Source organism: Pundamilia nyererei, unplaced genomic scaffold (assembly GCF_000239375.1).
Source record: "Pundamilia nyererei isolate P.nyererei 1_Seehausen unplaced genomic scaffold, PunNye1.0 scaffold00045, whole genome shotgun sequence".
In the NCBI taxonomy this organism is placed as follows: Eukaryota; Metazoa; Chordata; class Actinopteri; order Cichliformes; family Cichlidae; genus Pundamilia; species Pundamilia nyererei.
In genome coordinates, this window is record NW_005187446.1 from 1,308,299 (window position 1) to 1,326,298 (window position 18,000).

Consider the following 18,000-nt stretch of genomic DNA (forward strand, 5'->3'; position numbering starts at 1 on the left):
CCTGTACTTTAATACAGTGTATTTGATGTTAATAAAAGGAGATTCAGGTAGCTTCACACACAAGTGGATTGATGCCTGGTGATATTTTCTTTGTTTAATGTGAGCCTAGCCTGTATTCTGTATTGTCTGTTGTCATGTACTGACATGGTGAATAATGAATAATTAAACAGAAAATGTGTAATTATTTAACTATACAGCAGAGTGAAAAACAACACATAGAAATAGTTCTAAAGGTAAAACGAACAGATAGTATATATTTATTATACTGACATTTTACTGACACCACACCCGCAGCAGCAATTCTTTGTGTGGTACATCTAAATGTATTTACACACGACATCAAACAGAACAAAAATATAAACCACACTTTGTCAAAGCAAGCCCTGTTTAGCAGCATCACTTGTCAGGTGGCTGAAGTATTCAGTGAGGCAGACATTCCCTTTACCGTCTCACCTCTACGTTATCTTAATGATCTCCTACAAGTGTCTAACTCCTCTGACGAGATTCAGGGGAAGAGCTGTAATCGGTGTATTTCCTCTAACCTGACAGTATTCCCTGTGAGCATTTCATCTTGATATTGAATGGAATATGCTAAAACGGTACGTGTTTGTCTGGCAGTGTAGGCCCGTTTCTACTGAGCTGAGAGCCACTAAAAAATGAGAATGGAGGGAATGATTCACTTTCATGAATATCCTTCACAAGAAGATACCATAAATGTCCTCATTCTCAAACTGGAGATGATGATGATCATGATGATGATCGTGAGTAGTGGAGCTAACTAGTGGTTGTAAACAAAACTAACTGGCAGTGACGAGATCATGACAAGTAGTTTGGTGTTGCAGTTTTGCCATCTCGGTTTCAAAACAGCAACTCGAGCTTCCGTGAATGATGCTGAAGATATTCTAAACACTTGCTGTGGAGTAAATGTTGAATATACACATTATTGTTTATTTGTGCCCAAACTTTGTGTAACATAAGTGACTTTTAGAGGTATAAATACAGAATATCTTACCGTCCATGGTTTCATACTGTATGTTTCTTGTGTATTCGTTGGTTTAGAAATTCAATAATCGAACATACTTTTACAGAGTGATTGACGCAAAAGAAACAGGAAATACATTAGAGAGAATCCGTGGGAGGAAGTGGGGCTCCCTGTTTACATCTCTGTCTTATAGTTTCCAGGCTGACAAAGAAAGACCGCAAGAACGCTTGGCGTGTAGCTGAAGTCACATGATCAGCAGAGGAACTACCAGACGCCCTGCCTTCGGTACCTTCCCACGGGCTGATATATAAACCTCTTCAACCCACATCGCAAAAACATACCAGAAAAGGCAGCGCTTGAAGAGAAAGGCAGAGTTTAAGAGTTTGTGGATACAAAACCAAAATGAACAAAACAAACTTGTTGGATTTTTTTATCTTTGGGATGGTTTCCATTCTTATAACAGGTAACTGTGTGATCAACTCAAAAGCAAATCTGCGCTAAAATACAATTTAAAAAAAAATTGAAGTTAATTTCATGTTTTTCTTCACACAGGCTCCAGATGTGAGGCGATACACAGTGAAGTATTTGCTGCAGAAGGCTCGGATGTTGTACTACCCTGTAAATACCCTGCAATACTGATCAGCAGTCCACCTGCGATTGTCTGGAGTCATAAGGAGAAAGGGTAAGATGAAACTTCTCCTTTTTTTTTTTTTTTACATTTTTGCTATTCTCTTTCACTTTTCATCTGCAGATTAACCAGCTTTAACCCCTTACACAACAACAAACTCCTTCCTCATTCACTAATAAAAGACTTGTATCTATTTGCTGATGACTGATTGTTGTGATTCCCTTTCATCTACAGCACTATTTGGAGGAAGGAACGGAGCGGTCTGGAATACCGCGGCTCTCGATGGTCCCAACGTGTGCAGTGCCCCCACCTCCAGCTTGATAGTGGCACATTCAGCATTCAGATAAACAACGTGACAGAGGACGATGTTGGACTTTATTCCTGTAAAGTGGACCTTAGAAACCAAATGATTGAAAAGCAGGTCATGCTCAGACTTATTAAAGGTAAGAAGCACTAATTGAGCACGCCTACACTCACTAATTACAAAAGACCACAGAGCTTTTTACCATATAAAAAAGTAATATTTATTTGTGATATAAAAGTGTGACCAATAAAATAAATATTAAACATCTGTAGTATGTAGTATTTACTGTAAATTGACAGAAATCTCACTCTCTTCATTTACAGTGTCCTTTTCTCCACCGGCTCCCCTCTCTGGAAGCAACACTCAACTGTCTTGTGCTTTGAAACCTTGGCGTCATGGCGTCTCTGTGGAGTGGATGTTAAACAACAATCCATATTTGCCTCAGGCTAAAACCGGCTTGCACGGCGACAAAGTTTCAAGGGTTTTAAGAGTCACCGAGAAAGAGAGCGGAACCTGGACCTGCGTCGTGACGTACAAAGGAGAAAAGGGCCAAGCTTCAGCAGCTCTGGATGTGAAAGGTGAAATATTAAGCTGGACAACTGATTTATGAAGCTGTTGGATAAAGTATTTTGTGCTCTTAACAATTTTCTTTCTTTCTTTCCTGCACAGGAATCATCCAACCACCCAAAGATAACGCCAAGGTTTACGCTACTGTGGGGTCTCCGGTCACTCTCCCCTGTGTGTTTTCCTCTGGTTTAAGAACTTTGAGCGCAGGCTGGGAGAAAATCAATCCTGTGTCTCCATCCACCCGCGATCTCCAACTGCTTTCTTTGGCTTCGTCCTCACCTGATCGGCTCCGCTGGGATAGGTCTATCCGTATTAATGAGGTCACATACGAGGACGAAGGAAAGTACAGCTGTAGTGGGAATGTAGGACAGCAAAGGCTGACTCGGACTTTGCAGCTCGTTGTTGCTAAAAGTAAGTTTCTGATCTTTCAGTTTGAGGGAAAATTCAATGCACTTGTATTTTTGATATAAAATCATTTCTCTTGTTTCTTTTCTCAGTCGTCCGCTTAAAGCAAAAATACTCAACGGAGCTGACCTGCCAGCTGAGCGATGCAAGCGAGGTCACCGAATACGAGTGGGCTCATGTGACCTACGATGAAAATGGCACCGCGGTTGTGGGGTCCATCCAGAAGGGAAAGGATATAATCATTACCGACGGGTCAGAGGAGAGCTGGGGCGAATGGACATGTAGTTTCTATGGGCAAGATGGCCTTTTGGGGAATGTGACATACAATACTCATCTGATGAGTAAGTTCTCATTTTTGGTGTTTTTCTACTTCTGCTGTGCTAAAAAATAAATATTAACTATAAAGAACATTAAAACCTTTTTTTAAATGTTTATTTTATATTTTTGCAGGTGGTCTGAGCGGACAGAAATCCTCAAGCGCATCAAATAACACCGCCACAGTGGTCGGCCTCAGCTTTCTCCTCATTGTTCTGCTCCTCATTGTGGCTCAGATGTACAAGAACCACCAAAGGGTAAAAAAAACAAAATTTGTAATTTTGAAAAATCGCATAGAATAAATATGAAAGCGTGCATTCACAGATTATATCTGTAGGGATTACCTCAAATAACGCTGTACATCTCTTCCCCACAGAGGAAAAGGATCTTTCAGTATCCCGCCCTGGAGACCATTGTTCATACCATCTCCAACGAGCGGGAGGAGAGAGAAAGGAACCGGGAGAAAATCTAAGGACACATAAAATTCGAGGCTTCGCTGGAAGAATTTCAGAGCACTAAATTGAAGCAAAATCTCTTGCCGCCTGCAATATGTTGAGAGACTCTTGTTTACACAGATTTTGTAAATATTTTCAGAGCAGATACTGTAGCAATGCTGTTTCATTCGAACAAAAATGAAATGCACTATATCCTGTGTTTCAGCTGTGCATGTTTTAAACTGTTGTATGTGTGACGATTTACATTTGCTTTTAAATGACAAACTGAGAACAAACTGCTTGACAAATAAAGAGCATTTAACAGAAATACATCGATTTTTGTTTATTACACGTATGCACAGTCGAATTATTGTTGGTCAGTGGCAGAGAACTATTGGTGCTCGTATAAATAAAATACACAGCAACTTAGAAAATAAGTTTCAGTATTTACATCAAACACTAGCTCTATAAACCAAACACTGACTACATTTATCGCTATTTTACATTCACTTCAGAATAATTAATGGTCCAAAATTCAGACAGTGAGGACCGATGTGCTACAAATAAAATATTTGTGCAAAGAAGTATCTTTTGTAAATCTCCTTTCCCTCCTTAGGTTGCTTCAACTTTTTATAAAAAGTCTACCATCCTTGTCAATTCATCGCTCTGAAATTAAGATCCACATCCATCTTCTTGCTCCGACAGTTTTTAGCCAACCCACTGCGACTGACCTCAGCTAGCTGGCTGGCAGTTTAGCGCTGAAACCACTCTGTGGCTACAGCTGCAATGCCGCTTTCACGCTACACCTGGCTGCACTCGCCATCTTCTTGCTCCGACAGTTCGCTGATACCACACAAGGCCAAAGATTGGTTGATTTCCTCCAGAAAACCATTTGTGGAAGGACGTAAATGATCATTAACTTCTTCGTCATCAAAGCACCAGCCGGGCCAATCCACATTTACACCTTCTGCAAACACACTGAAAGGGGGAAACAGAAGGTCAAAGGTCATCATTCTTTCAACATTTACCGGGTCACAATCAGGTGACCCCTTAAAGAGCTTTTAGTCTACCTCAAGTCGGATGATGCATTTTTAATAAGCACATATATATAAAGCAATGTGCTTTCAGTGACAACATTAAAGATAAACATGCAGAATGTCCATGTTTACCATGATGTCGCTTTTAGTACAACATATTTATTGATGCTTTAAGGTGCACATCGCTCCGAGTGTAAAGCTGTGTAAACACAGGCTTAAAGTGTTAACTGAGTCTATAAAAAGATTAAAATTACATTTTATATTACTAATTTGACTCTGAAGAGTTGCAACTAATGTTACTAAACTGATGTAGAGGAGGCTATTTTAATTAACGGCGTAGTGAAGAAGAAGTTCAAAATAGTAAAAACAAAAACACAGTAAAAGTAACTCTATACTCAGTACTTATATCTCTGTTTTCTATAGCATGTAAAATGATATATTAATACATATTATATAGATATTATATGCTACATAATACCTGTTATAATGTATAATGCATAAGCATTATGTATAATGTTATGTATAAAGATCCACAGTTTTCAATATTGTAAGAACACTAAATTAGAATGAATGTTCCAACAATAATTGAGGAATTATACATACTTTTTACTAACCAGAAGAACAATATATAAATTTAGAAAAAAGTAAATAAAGATATTTTAGGAGTGCTGCTGACTCCGGCATAAAAAACTAACTTTAAAACAAGAAAAATGTTTTTTTTTCTCAGTGTTTTGTGAGAAAGAAATTTGCTTCATTATTATTCATTATGTTAATCAAAACCTAAGCGTGCTTATAGCACATTGAGGTTAGAGACAGTAACATTTCCACTGTAACAGAACGGTCTATTTGTTACCAGCCTACACCTCACTGAAAACTCATTTAAAGATTAGAAGCTTTATGGGCTTAAAGATATATTTAAAAGTGATGCGTGCTAACTCTGTCCACTATTTTAAGTCAGTGAGTTTTTTTAGTTAAATGTCTGATCTGCACTACAGCGTAAACTATTTGCTTCAACTCAGTCTGTCAGTATGTGGGGCACATGAGAGAAAGCAACCCACCCGACCCCACTGTGGTCTTTACTGTGGTAAGTGCAGTATGCAGCAGAAATCAGCAGCAATGCAAAGCATTATGAAGATACAAATACTGTAATACCACAAGTGACTTCAAATGTCAATGGAAATTTTAATGTAACAAATCTTCTTTGAACATTATGGAAAACTGTGGCTTTTAAGGCTCAATTTGCTCTGTTTCATCTTGGTAACTTAGCTATTCTGAGGAAAGCTTTTATACCCATAACGATCTAAAGATAAAATATGTAATATGTAAATCTTTTGAGTTGATATGATAGGTGCATGTTTTCTCTGATTGTTGTCTGTGTGTGACAGTAAATGTTCAGGGCTGTTGTTTTACATGTATTCCTTATGTCTTTATTCTTAGAGGATGAAAATCACTTGCCTGGCAGTAATCACTTGTTTTTAAATGTTCAGTAGTCCTGGTAGTGCTTGTTTACAGCTCTGTGTTTATTCTCGGACTCTACTAGAGTAGCTTTGCATGATTCACAGTTCAAAAATTTATCTTGTAATGAGCTTTGTTCCAGCCTCAGGCTGAAATAAGCCAGCTTTCTTCTCATTAATGCCTCTAAAAAATAAAAGTTTTCTGAACAGCAGGTGGGTGGGGTGCACGCTCTTACAGTCAGTGCAGTGTGCCTGAGAAGACCATATTAGGGATATGGCCCCTCTTTGACGTCATTCGTAGGTTGAAACGAACATTTAGAGCGAAACAAAAGCCTGAGCTTTTCATTTGCGGGGATTAGATAAATGACAGAAAATGGAGGAGGATAAAAGGTCCCTTTTAAATAAAATGTGAATAAGAATGAAAACAAAGGGAACTTATCACTGCCATATACTGACCTGTTCCCCTGCTCATCTTCATCTCCATCTACCAGCTGCTCCTTCCATCCTTGACTCACGCTGAGGGCCTTGGGTCTTGCTACTTCCACTTCCTCCAAGTCTGTGTCTCTGTCTCCATCACTGCGTGACGGCGAAGATGTGGCAGAAAATGAGGGAGAAGGAGAAGGGTATCTTGACCTCAGAGTTGTTGTTTTTAAATTTCTGTCTTTTTTAAATCCTCCTCTCCCCCTGTCTCTGTTTTTCGCTCTTTCTAAAAGGCCCTCCAGTCGTGAGGAATGTTCATCGTCTGTTTGGGGTGGCGAGTGTAAGCTACTGGGGCGAAGTTTGGCTTTTCCTTTTGGTTTCATGTTGGAAACAGAAGAACTTCTGTGGGTTTTTATTTTGGGCTTTTTGTTTTCCAACTTCCTGTCAGGCAGCTCAGATTCAGAGAAGGCTTGGGGATCAGAAAAGACTCTATCATTCCAAAACGTGTCTGGGTTTGACTTCAGGGTGCCCAGTTTGACTGTCTGCTGTGGATCAGATTGGCAGGGCATGTAGATAGGAAGAGAGTTTCTTTTCAGCTTTGGGTTGTAGTCTGAGCCAAAATTAGAGGAAGAGTAGTTGTTTGAAGCAGCCCCAGTTTGTTCCAAACTCTGAAAAAACTCCTTAGATGTGCGAAAAGTGGCTGGATTTGTGCTGACTGGTCTCCTCCGTTGTATCCCAGGAGACTTTATATTTCTGGAGACCCACGCCTGTTGAGGTGTCTTAGTGTCTCCAAACAGACTGCCACTGGAATTTCTCCCTGCGTCCTGGTTCACGGAGAGGGAATCTGAGTCTTTTCTTGTTAATATTTCTTGTTGAGTCTGCTGTCTTAAAAACTCAGGTCCCTTCATTATTATCGGTTGATAATTAGATTGTAAAGTGTCATCTTCATTTGTTGGGTAGTCAACATCTGGGAGTTCACCTGGTAAAAAACTGTATTTTCTCACGGTGTTGTGTTTAAATGGCAGTGCAGCACTTGTGAGAGAATCCAGAGGAGGGAAAGACTGTCTCAAAGTCATGCTCTGCTCCTCTGTCATCTGAGATTCAACAATTCTGTCTTCATCCTCCCCCTGGTTTCCACTTTGATCATGTCTCACTCCCAATTCTATCCATTCATGTCCCCTGAAAGCCGGTGAACGCCTCTTGCGCCCGATTTTGTCCTCAGTGTTATTGGGCTCTGTGCACCAAAAAGGTAACTCACTTTTATTAGTGGTCATCTCATCTGGAGATTGATACGGTTCTGGCTCTGCCAACCCATTTATCAAGTTAGAGATAAAAGTATCATCAGTGGATTCGTCCATCGAGGTCTCCATTGGCTGTGCAACAGGTTGTTCTTCTGTCTCCACATCGTCTGTCTTTGCTTCTTTAACAGGGTTTTCATTTTGCTGGTTTGTCTCTGTCTCCTGTCTGTGGTGCTCTGCCTCTCTCAACTGCCTCAGTGTTTCCTAACAAACCATCCAAAGAAAAAAAGTGACTCAACTGGTTCACACATAAAAACACCCATTTACCACCTACTGGTTCCACACATTTCCACCAAAATGTTGAAAGTACTGCCGTCACGCTCTAACGAAGGAGCTACGACATGAAATTAATAAATGGCTTGCAAATGCAGCCCACAGATTCTATCTGCCATTCATTTTTACATGAAGTACCCCAAGTTCTACTAGCAATACTATGTCAATACTATGTTTTAGATGTTTTATGAAACTGGATTGAATTGTGGGCGGGTACTGAAAAGGCACCTTTGAAGATAAAAGCCTATTTTAAATTCTTAATTTCTTTTACTGGACTTTCTCAAGATAAAATTTAACCAGGATCTGCAGTTTGGGACAAATCTCCCCATTTGGGGCAGTACAAAAAAATCAGGCAGTCTTGTAAAGTCTTTCGCAGGACTTAAAATGAAAATTTTTTTATCAAAAAACAAATGCTAGATAGACCAAATATGGTATTTTAAATTTTTGGAGCCAACTTTGCAGATAGTCTGATAACTCAGATTTACCGTAGTTCAAAATATATTGGAAGGCATTAAAAACACAACAATGTGCTGCACAGTCACTTCACATGCCGGCCTTTTTCCACTGCTCTACATACCACTGACATAGACTGGCTATCAACAAGAACATCCGCTTAAGCTGAGACAAAACATAACTCAAGTGCACAATGATACATTTCCACTGAGAAGATGGAAAATTATGCAAAGCAGGACAGTAAAAAGTAGGCATGCATTCTTGCAGCTTTCTGTTCTAACAGGTGACGACAAAGTAACTTTTATCCAACCTTCCTTTTATCCCCAGTGTACAGCAGCTGAGCTGTTCTGGTCCCCTCCCCAATTGGACCAGTAGTGACATGTTTAGTTTTCCTTAAACAGCTGGCTGCCTGAGTAGTGTCCAAAAATGATATGGGTTTCTCTGCTAACAAGGCCAGGGATGGAGTTGCTCTCACTTCTGGAAATCTGGCAGAATTAAATATTTTTCTGGAGGAATTTAAAAAAAGATTCCAAAACATGACTATCCAGAGTCATGACTGAAAATAGGTCACTGAGCTTGTGTCTTATTTATATCAGTGTTAAAATAGCAACACTGTAACACTGAATGACTGCAATAAGAAGATGCTTTTAAAGTTCTGTCAACTATGTGGGGTCTAAACCAAAACCTGACACTGTCATTCTCATAGCAAAGGGTATGGTGCTCTTATAGATAAAGTTTAAGCCAGACTACAAAGATTTCAAAATTTCTAATATTTTATTTTATTTTCTGATACCTTCGCTTGGTCGATGGTGGACACCCATATGGAGCAATTCTCTGAGGTGCTGGCGACAAGTATGACGACATTCATAGCACTCTGAAGCTCACCTACCTCCACAAGGAGAAATGAATCTGAGAGAAGCAGACAGACAGTTAGATTGTTAGATTGTTAGATAGTTAGATTGTTCTTTTTATAATAATTAAGCTACATCCAAGACTCTAGTCTAAAAGAAAGTGCTACACACAGCCATCTTTCAGTGGTATGCAGTACATCCTGTCGAGGGCCAGAGGAGGTCGAACCACCTTCAGCCGCTCTGTTTTCTTCTGGACTTTGGTGAGTAGAAGCACATCTGAGAAAAGCAGAGCCACCAACTCCAGCTACATCATACCAAGAAAAGGGGAAAAAATTAATAAATACAAAGTAATTTGTAGTAGTTTTGAGGAACGCAAAGTAAAATCATAATAATTAAGTGCACAGTTTTTGCTCACTTTACTGTCTTTCCTGCCTCGAACCTTCAAGCTCTCCTCACGCAGCAGCTTGCGTACAACTTCAGAACCTACACCTTTGATGGGGCACGTTAGGTCAAACTTGCAGACTTCTTGGACATGCTGTCAATGAAATCAACCTCATGTAAATATCAGAAGCATTTCAAAAGAATAGAGGTAATATCTTTTTGAGTTTCCTGTTCACTACATTACACGCACTAGTGATTATAAACTCAACACTGACCTGCTGCATCTCACCAATATGTAACCCACTCTTGTGTGAATCCCACCATTTAGAAAACCACAACAATAACCTCAGTGCCCACAGAACTTAGTCATTACAGCACTTCGTGCTTTACATCCACAAAACAAGGTAAACACAGATGTGACATCTAAGCTCTCGCATCTTTGAATTAAACTTTTTCTCTTCTCCAGATTTCAAGCCACACAAACATCAATGCACTTTTTATGTATAATGCACTGTGTAGACTTTATTGCAGTAAAACAAAAGTACACTTTCAACACAGAAATTCCTCTGGGCTTAAGAATGAAGTAAGTCTGTTTATTTTTTGTTGAAAGGTCAATCCATAAGCTACAAAATAACTCCAAAGAACAGAAAAAAGTGACAAAATGATGACAAAGATGTGTTTTACCCTGTCGATTTCCTCATTTAGTCCATCCACCTCATACCCATCCAACCTCTGAGCAGAGATGTTGAGTGCGTGTTGCTCATCTTTTAGTCGCAGGTAGTCATTGATACCTTCCAAAAAATTATTTACACTGAACAACTGTACAGGGGAACAGACAAAGGAGGCCAGTGTGATGCAATGACTCACATATTGCATCTATAAAGGGAAAAACATTCTGTGGTGAATTTAAAAGGATTTTATTTAAAGGTATCTAATCCTCACCATGCCTCTGAGTGTGTGCTCCACAGGAGGGTCCTGAGTGTGTTTGAGCACAGCTTTGAGCAGCAGGGGATACTTTGTGATCCTCTGATGGGGTTTGGCCTGCATGTCTCCAAGACGCATCCGATCGCCCTGAGGATGATTCTCTACCCACTGGAGAGGACAAAAAAAACACAAGAATATGAACTCAACTTGATGCTTTCAAAATAAAACTGATAGCCTGACAACCAAGTTTCTTAAAACTATCCAGTTAAGTTCAAGACTCATTGTAATAATGCAGAATTTGTGTAGTTTTGCCTCTGTACAGCACAACAGCGGATGTTACGTGACTAAACAGCAGGCATTCAACTTCAATTCAATGGGTTCAAGAAACAAAATTAATTATTCAGCAATTTAGAAAAACTTTCTTTACGCATCTAGACAGAGTGACAAACAGTTTCATGGTCTGTTGTTATTCCTTGACAATGAAGCAGTCATAATATCTGCAAGTGATTCAAAGTTCCCAGTAATTTTGAATACGAGGCCCAAAGAGATGTGAGGGAAAGTGAAATAGATGTCACACAAGACATTGTGACAGAATTATTTCCACGTTTAAGACAAACAAGACCAACAACAACACAGCAACTAATCAGGTCATAAACATTGTCAAGGAGGTGGCTGCATCATTATCAACATCTACAATCAACAGACGCCTCCATGAGTGCAAATATAGCACATTTACAACAATGCGCAAACCACTGGGTACGCTCAAGAGCAGGAAGGACAGATTAGATTTTTCCATAAAACTACATATGCTACATATATCAGACTTATCCGAATGCTACAAAACCGATCGGGCAGGGCTTCACAGTGCAAATGGATAGTGACCCGAAGCAAACTGGAAAAGCAGTCCAAGAGTTTCTCAAGGCAAAGACACGACACGTTCTGCAATGGTCAAGTCAGTCACATCAAACAGAGCAGCTTTTCAGTTACTGAAGATAAAACGGAAGGCGGAAAAAAGAAAACCACAAACAGCAGCAACTGAATTTTGCTTCAACGAAGGCCTGGCAGAGCATCTCAGGGAAACAGCATTTAATGATGTCCATGGCTTCTACACTTTGTTAAACCCTTTGAATTACAGCAAGTCCTGCTGTACCACCACGAGTAACCGATGGAAGGAGCAGATTCAAAGAAAGTCAATTCAATCACATATTGATCATTTGATTAAAAACCCACTGTGGTTATGTGGAGAGACAGAATTGAAAAAAGAAACCTGTCTTTATCTAACGAATGCACTAATTATATATTTGATAAAATCATCGACTTCACAGTGATTAAACAAGAAGGTGAAGACAATTCACAGAAGTCTCTGATTTCTCTATAATTTTATTAATGAACTGCCAGAAGACTCTGTGACTGATATCAGAACCACCTCTAAAACCTTCTGAATGAAACTATAACTGGAAAAAGAAAAAAACCTTAAATGAGTTATTTTTGTTTTAACAGCCACACCCTCATTGCCCAGTAAGCGCCAGTTCTTGGTAAAGGAAGGCTTTAACTGTTAAACACAAGGTAGCACTAGCTGATTCTGCTGGAAATATCTACAAATATAGAACTGGTTTTAGTTTAAATATGATTGTGTTCATCTAAAGGTACTTTCTGACTCGTCACAGCGATGTTTGTGATGATTCTGATTTTTTCGACACCAGACGTGACCATCCCCACAAGGATTTCGCTTCTTCTCTCGGGGACAAAGTGAGGATCGTTTGCCTGTTAGCCAAATATGTAAGAGGTGTTGTAGGTCACACTCTTCTTGCAGCCTCTTTTCCCATAAATCTTCTGCACAAATCTTTGTGAACTAGATATCTTTCACACCGCTGTTAAGGCTGAATCATTTGGAGAAGACGTTGGTGCCCGTCAGGAAGCAGCTCTAAGAAGTCGCCCACAAGCTTATGAAAACATTACAAACCACAAAACACAACCAATAGCAACTGAACTTTTAGTCAGTCATTAAAATGAATTACATTGAAATAATAACTGGGTTAGTGTGGGAGAGCAATTCTTTGATCTTCAGATGTATAGAATGCATGCACAGGCTGTATATGGATGTTACTGCTGCTTCACTGTACCTGGACGTAAGTGGAGAAATGTAGGTTGTTCTCCATCTGCCTGCGCGAGAATTCAAGATTGTCTTCCTCCTTCAGGCAGTATTCATGATAGGAAGAGAAGCGTTTATGAAACTGGGGAAAAAAAGAAAAGGATAAGTCCCCATAAAGTCACATCAGTATGTTTATCATTATTATTAACGATGCAGAGGTTAGCGCTAGCTTTAACGCCGCCATCTAGTTAAATATGCCTTTTTAACCCTTGGATACTTCACTTTGCTCCATTATGACGCACATGAAGAGCTTCAAATTTCCCTGTTGCAGGAACAGTTACGCCCATAGTTTGTTGGACAAAGACACCATTTCTTTGCAGTTTTGCCTCTGTACACCACCGCAGTGAATTATTACTCAAATAATAAACATGTGATTGAAGTGCAGACTTGGATACTTGGTTTAGTTTTATCTACAGTAACTGTAAAAGCTGCTGTTTCAGGTTGAGACCTGGTGACTGACTTGACCATTTCAGAATATCCCATTTCTTTGCTTTGAGAAACCCTCGGGTTGCTTTTTTTTAGTCCTCATCCTTTTGCAGTCTGATCAGTTTTACAACACATGGATGAATGCTGAGTACTGTTTAATCTGGCTACCTTGTTCTTCAGCATACCCAGCGGTTTGCACCTTGCTGTAAACCCTCTGCATTTAAATTCATCAAGGCGTCACTTGATTGTACACCTACCTCCCCACAAGTGTTATTGACTCGGTTAGATGTTGTGAAGTTGTTTTTTCTTAACCATGGAAGTAATTCACTAATAATAATATACAGTAATAATATAAAAATGAGCATTATAAGATAATAACCTTGTCATCATGCACTTTAGTTATCTTCCTCGGTCTTTCTTTTGGTTGAGCTGAGCTGGTTCACATAGTCTTTATTTTTAAGACTGTACCTCCTTTACTTATTGGTTTATTTATCTGTCTTGGTTTTCTTTTCTTTTTCAGTCCAGTGATGACCTCCCTCACTTGCATCGACACCTCTTTGACTTTCGATGCTTTCTGGAGCAGTCTAATTTGTCCTTCCTGTTCTTGCGCGTAACCAGCGGTTTGCATCTGGTTATAAACCTGTTTATTGTTCAAGAAGGCGTAGATCTTTATAATGATATCCCCCCTCACCCACTTCACTTATCCCCCCACCCACTTCACAAACTCCCCACCCTCATACTATGTTCTTGACTCGGTTAGTTGTTGTCTTAACTGTGGAAATAATTCTGTCATCATGCACTTTGCCATTTTCTTCTGTGGTCTTTCCGGTCTACTGTTTGTACTGTCGCTCTGATAAGTTTGTGTGGAGTTTTCAGTGACAGCCTCCCTCACTTGCACTGTCAACTTTGGGCCTTATATTTAAAATTACTTTGAAAAGCTTTAAAACAAAAACCCAGCACTTCAAAAATTGTGTCTGGTTCATTTGCCATGAAAGAACAAGCCAACAGATATCAGCTGGCCATAAAACTGTCCATCAGTCAGGTGTGCATTTTCACAAGTTTGTAAAAATGGAGGACTTTGTATACAAATGTCTGTAATGCCCCAAAGAGTTTATGCAAGGTTTTTGCAAAACCCATAAATTAAAGCTCAGAGTCTGCTCTTCAATTGCATCTTAACTGCTTCATTTAAAATCCACTGTGATGGTGTACAGAGGCAAAACCACAAAAACGATGTCTTTGTCCTAAAACAATATGCACATAAATTTATACAAGTAGGCCTAGAAAAATGGCAGAATATATAAACATATCCCAAGTGTTTCCACCTGCAGGACTACTTTTATGTATTACTTCATTGTACTTGAGTAAATGTGCTTGTATGTCATACATCTGGTGGATGTTTTGTTCCAAAACAACGTGCAGAAAAGCAAACTCATGTGGAAACAAAACCTGTACCCACATAGAGGTGAAGCATGATGTAAGAGGTGAAAATGGAGGGGGGAGACTCTATAACTGACCGGTAATATAAACTGTCTGCACGTACAGTATCATTCAGACTGGAGGGGAGGGGCGGGGGGGACTTACCTGGAGACATCCAGGGTCTAACCTCATGGGGTCAAAGGGCTTGCCTGTTTTTCGCGCTTCCTGTAACATCGGATAAACCACCTCCTGCCAGAACTGCTGATGTTCTTCGAGGATGGAGGGGAGGTTGGAGAAAAGCTGCTCGGGGGTCACCTTTTAAAACAGGAAGTGCGACAAAAATAAAAACATGTGTTTAACTCCCCTGCTTTGCTATATTTTCCGACTTCTCAGTGGAAATGTGTTGTTGTGCTACATGTTCCACTTGCACTCGAGTTGTATTTCGCCTCATCTTAAGCGGATGTTCTCGTTGTTAATCAATCTATGTCAGTGGTAAGCAGAACAGCGGAAAAAAAGTCCTGCAGGTGAAGTGACTGTGCAGCAAACTGTTGTGTTTTTAGTATTTAAATGATAATGCATGCTTTGCACACTGACCTCCTGGAGAAATCCTTTTTGGTGCAATTGGACAAGAGCCGCAATAACCAACTGTGGGAGGCAGACACAACTTTGTTATACATCCTGTTGAAACTCCCTTTCTCCGCTCTGAAACTTTAATGTAACTGACTGTAAGCAGCTAGAGAGTGACATCTTACGTCTTTTATAATAAGCAGCTTGTTGATGAAGATGAGTTCAGTATAGACAAACTCCCACAGCGCCTCCTGCTGGTGTCTCTGGATTTTTGACATTGTCTGAAAAGAGGAAGCAGAAGAAATGTCAGGGTCATCAGAAAGAATGTCGAATGTGCATATTGTGTAATGATTATTGCCATCAACGAGTCCCACAGCCAGAATAAGGCCAACAGAGTATCAGTTCCTCTATTACTGTTTGCCACCCCCACAGCCAACAGTTCACACGGGACACAAGCTCAATTGTTCCTGCCAGAAAAATGTGCTTTTATTTCCTAAAAAGGCAGTGCATAAGAAGCATGTACAATGGCATGGTTTACTGAAATAAACAATTTGTGGACTTCATTTAGACCACATGAGAATAAACTACAGGATGTCAGGCCTTGGCCAATGAATTGATCTGTTTTGTTCTTTTAATTTGATTTGTTGGCAGTAAGAAAAAGAAATATATATATAACGATAGGGCCCGTACTGAATGAGACTGCACTATATCTGTCCAGCTCGTCTCCAGCGTGGTTCCCTGACTTTCCTCGTTCCATCTCCACCTGAGATCCTCTGACAGAGAGAAGGCCTCCAGGACTTGCTTCAACCCATCCAGTTGACTTCGCTCCTGGGAAGTTGTCATAAACCATGAGAATAAATAAATAACAAAGAAGAAGAAAATAATCAGGCAGGGAAATGAGGGGAAAATATGACGCTCTACTGAATCAGTCCTTCCTTAATAGAAATAGATGTTAGTTTTGGCCACAGGTTACATCTAAAAGTATGACAGTGGAACAGAATGAACTGCACTGCTGCTGTGAATTTGGGCGTTTGAGTGGGCGTTTGAGTGGGCGGTTGCCTTTACAGCAAGTCTGTATCTGTTCCTTAGAAAACCAGCATGTAGTTTGATGAGCACAGCACAATACCTCAGACGCTTTGTCAGACACTCCCTGGCTGAACAGGACTTGTTTGAGTGCAGTTCTGGGTTTGGCTCCTGCAGAAGTTCCTTTACTCAGAGTTCCAAAGTCATTTGCGACCTTTTGCTTCGTTCGCCTCTGGAAGCACAAAAATGCAGCGGGACATGTGAGCATGTATGCACAAGAGAGGATTGCAATGAAAATAAATGAACTGAAACAGTGTAACACACCTAGAACTGAATCTAAACTTAATGCACAGTACTTCGGTACAGAAGAAGTATTTTACAAGTCAAGGTTTTTGACATCTTAGTGAAAGTACAGGGATTTTTATCAATAAAACATTTAAATAGTCAAAGTAAGAGTGCTTCAAGTGCCAATTTATAATTTTCATAATGACATATTTTTAATATTTAAGTTGCATAGAGTGTTGATCTCTATAAAAATCAGTATAATGTATGAAAAATACTTCAACTGGTTTTAAATACTAAGTTGTCCAGAATAAGTCAATAAGCTGCAAAACAAAAAAGGAATAATGGGTTTCAGCCTATAAACATATAGAAGAAAATTACCTTAATTAAAGTACTCAAGTAAATCTACTTAATTTAACCCCCACTGGTGCCAGAACAGCAGGCTTGCCCCATCCTTAAAATTCTGTCCCACTCCACTTGCCTGATGGCCGATTGTGCTGTACTTGTGTTTGTCTGCTGCCCTCTTGTGGTGGATGTTTAGGTCTGCAGCTTTCCCGTCAACGACATCAGGCTCTCTGGTTTCCGTCTCCCTCTGCCTCTCTCCATCCACAGTCTGCAGCACCGTTTCTTCCATTGGTGATTCACTCCCCCCTCCGTTGTTTACATGCTGTGCGTTTGGGATAAGGCTAAAGAGGAGCACACAGAGTTACTCAGTGCCATTATAAAGTGTGTGATGACTTCTTCAAAAAGAAAACAGTCCTTTCACAGGACTTTTATTAGGACTTTTATTTAAATCCAATGAGTAAATGCACATCAGACTCACAACCTAGATATAATGATAAACTGAATTATCATTAAACTCAGTGGCAAGCTCCAGATCATTCATGGCAAATCCCACTTTAAAAATACTTTTCAGGATTCCCACCAGTGACACAGTTTGAGTGTAAGCAATCAGTCCAAATGAACAGCTAACAGTCCAACATATAAATGCACAGCAAAAGGTACGCCATTTAGAGCCTTGTTTCATTTTAAATAGTCTTAAAAAAATACGTAAAATTAAGAAAACTCAATACATGTCAGAACTTATAATTGTGTTCATTTATTTAAAGATTTAATTTAACTTAAACAATTTAAGTTTATTTAAGTGTCGTTCTGGTCTGCTGCTCGCCGCCCTCGCAGGAACCCTGATTGGGCTGTCAACCATCAATCTCTAGCCCACCTGCCCAGGGCGCCCACCGCGATTAGCAAAAAAGAAAATACTCCACTCAACTTCGGTCTTCTAAACATTCGTTCATTGACGAGTAAGGGACCTCTCATCCAAGACCTCCTATCTGACCGTAAGTTTGACTTTTTCTGCTTAACTGAAACCTGGCAACAACCTGATGACTTTTCTCAGCTAAATGAATCT

General features: G+C 39.8%; 2 protein-coding genes across 2 annotated transcripts; one reads left to right on the forward strand and one right to left on the reverse strand.

Moving 5' to 3' along the window:
* The first annotated feature begins 1,317 nt into the window (after positions 1 to 1,317).
* lag3 (lymphocyte activating 3) lies at positions 1,318 to 4,086 on the forward strand. Its single transcript, XM_005731911.1, has 8 exons — positions 1,318 to 1,445; positions 1,535 to 1,664; positions 1,845 to 2,053; positions 2,238 to 2,492; positions 2,584 to 2,892; positions 2,979 to 3,227; positions 3,337 to 3,458; positions 3,578 to 4,086. Exons 1-8 carry the CDS (start codon positions 1,385 to 1,387, stop codon positions 3,671 to 3,673), a joined length of 1,431 nt encoding a protein of 476 aa, XP_005731968.1. The 5' UTR covers positions 1,318 to 1,384; the 3' UTR covers positions 3,674 to 4,086.
* A 27-nt stretch (positions 4,087 to 4,113) lies between these two features.
* Positions 4,114 to 17,226, reverse strand: plekhg6 (pleckstrin homology domain containing, family G (with RhoGef domain) member 6). The gene is made up of 14 exons (XM_005732174.1): positions 17,074 to 17,226; positions 16,414 to 16,542; positions 15,978 to 16,115; positions 15,473 to 15,568; positions 15,315 to 15,365; positions 14,886 to 15,035; positions 12,850 to 12,960; positions 10,745 to 10,894; positions 10,487 to 10,621; positions 9,837 to 9,956; positions 9,593 to 9,725; positions 9,364 to 9,479; positions 6,583 to 8,048; positions 4,114 to 4,613 (listed from the first exon to the last, which is right to left on the reverse strand). The coding sequence occupies exons 1-14, from the start codon at positions 17,224 to 17,226 to the stop codon at positions 4,436 to 4,438; spliced, it is 3,126 nt and encodes a 1,041-aa protein (XP_005732231.1). The 3' UTR covers positions 4,114 to 4,435.
* Between the last annotated feature and the right edge of the window lie 774 nt (positions 17,227 to 18,000).

Excerpts from the sequence above, each read along its gene's own strand:
- lag3 (XM_005731911.1), top strand. The coding sequence starts at position 1,385 with ATGAACAAAACAAACTTGTTGGATTTTTTTATCTTTGGGATGGTTTCC. Across the intron at positions 2,493-2,583 it reads AGCAGCTCTGGATGTGAAAG|GAATCATCCAACCACCCAAA; the intron begins GTGAAATATTAA and ends TTTCCTGCACAG. Across the intron at positions 3,459-3,577 it reads TGTACAAGAACCACCAAAGG|AGGAAAAGGATCTTTCAGTA; the intron begins GTAAAAAAAACA and ends TCTTCCCCACAG.
- plekhg6 (XM_005732174.1), bottom strand. The coding sequence starts at position 17,226 with ATGGAAGAAACGGTGCTGCAGACTGTGGATGGAGAGAGGCAGAGGGAG. Across the intron at positions 12,961-14,885 it reads TAGACCCTGGATGTCTCCAG|TTTCATAAACGCTTCTCTTC; the intron begins GTAAGTCCCCCC and ends TTTTTTCCCCAG. Across the intron at positions 10,895-12,849 it reads ATTTCTCCACTTACGTCCAG|TGGGTAGAGAATCATCCTCA; the intron begins GTACAGTGAAGC and ends TGTCCTCTCCAG.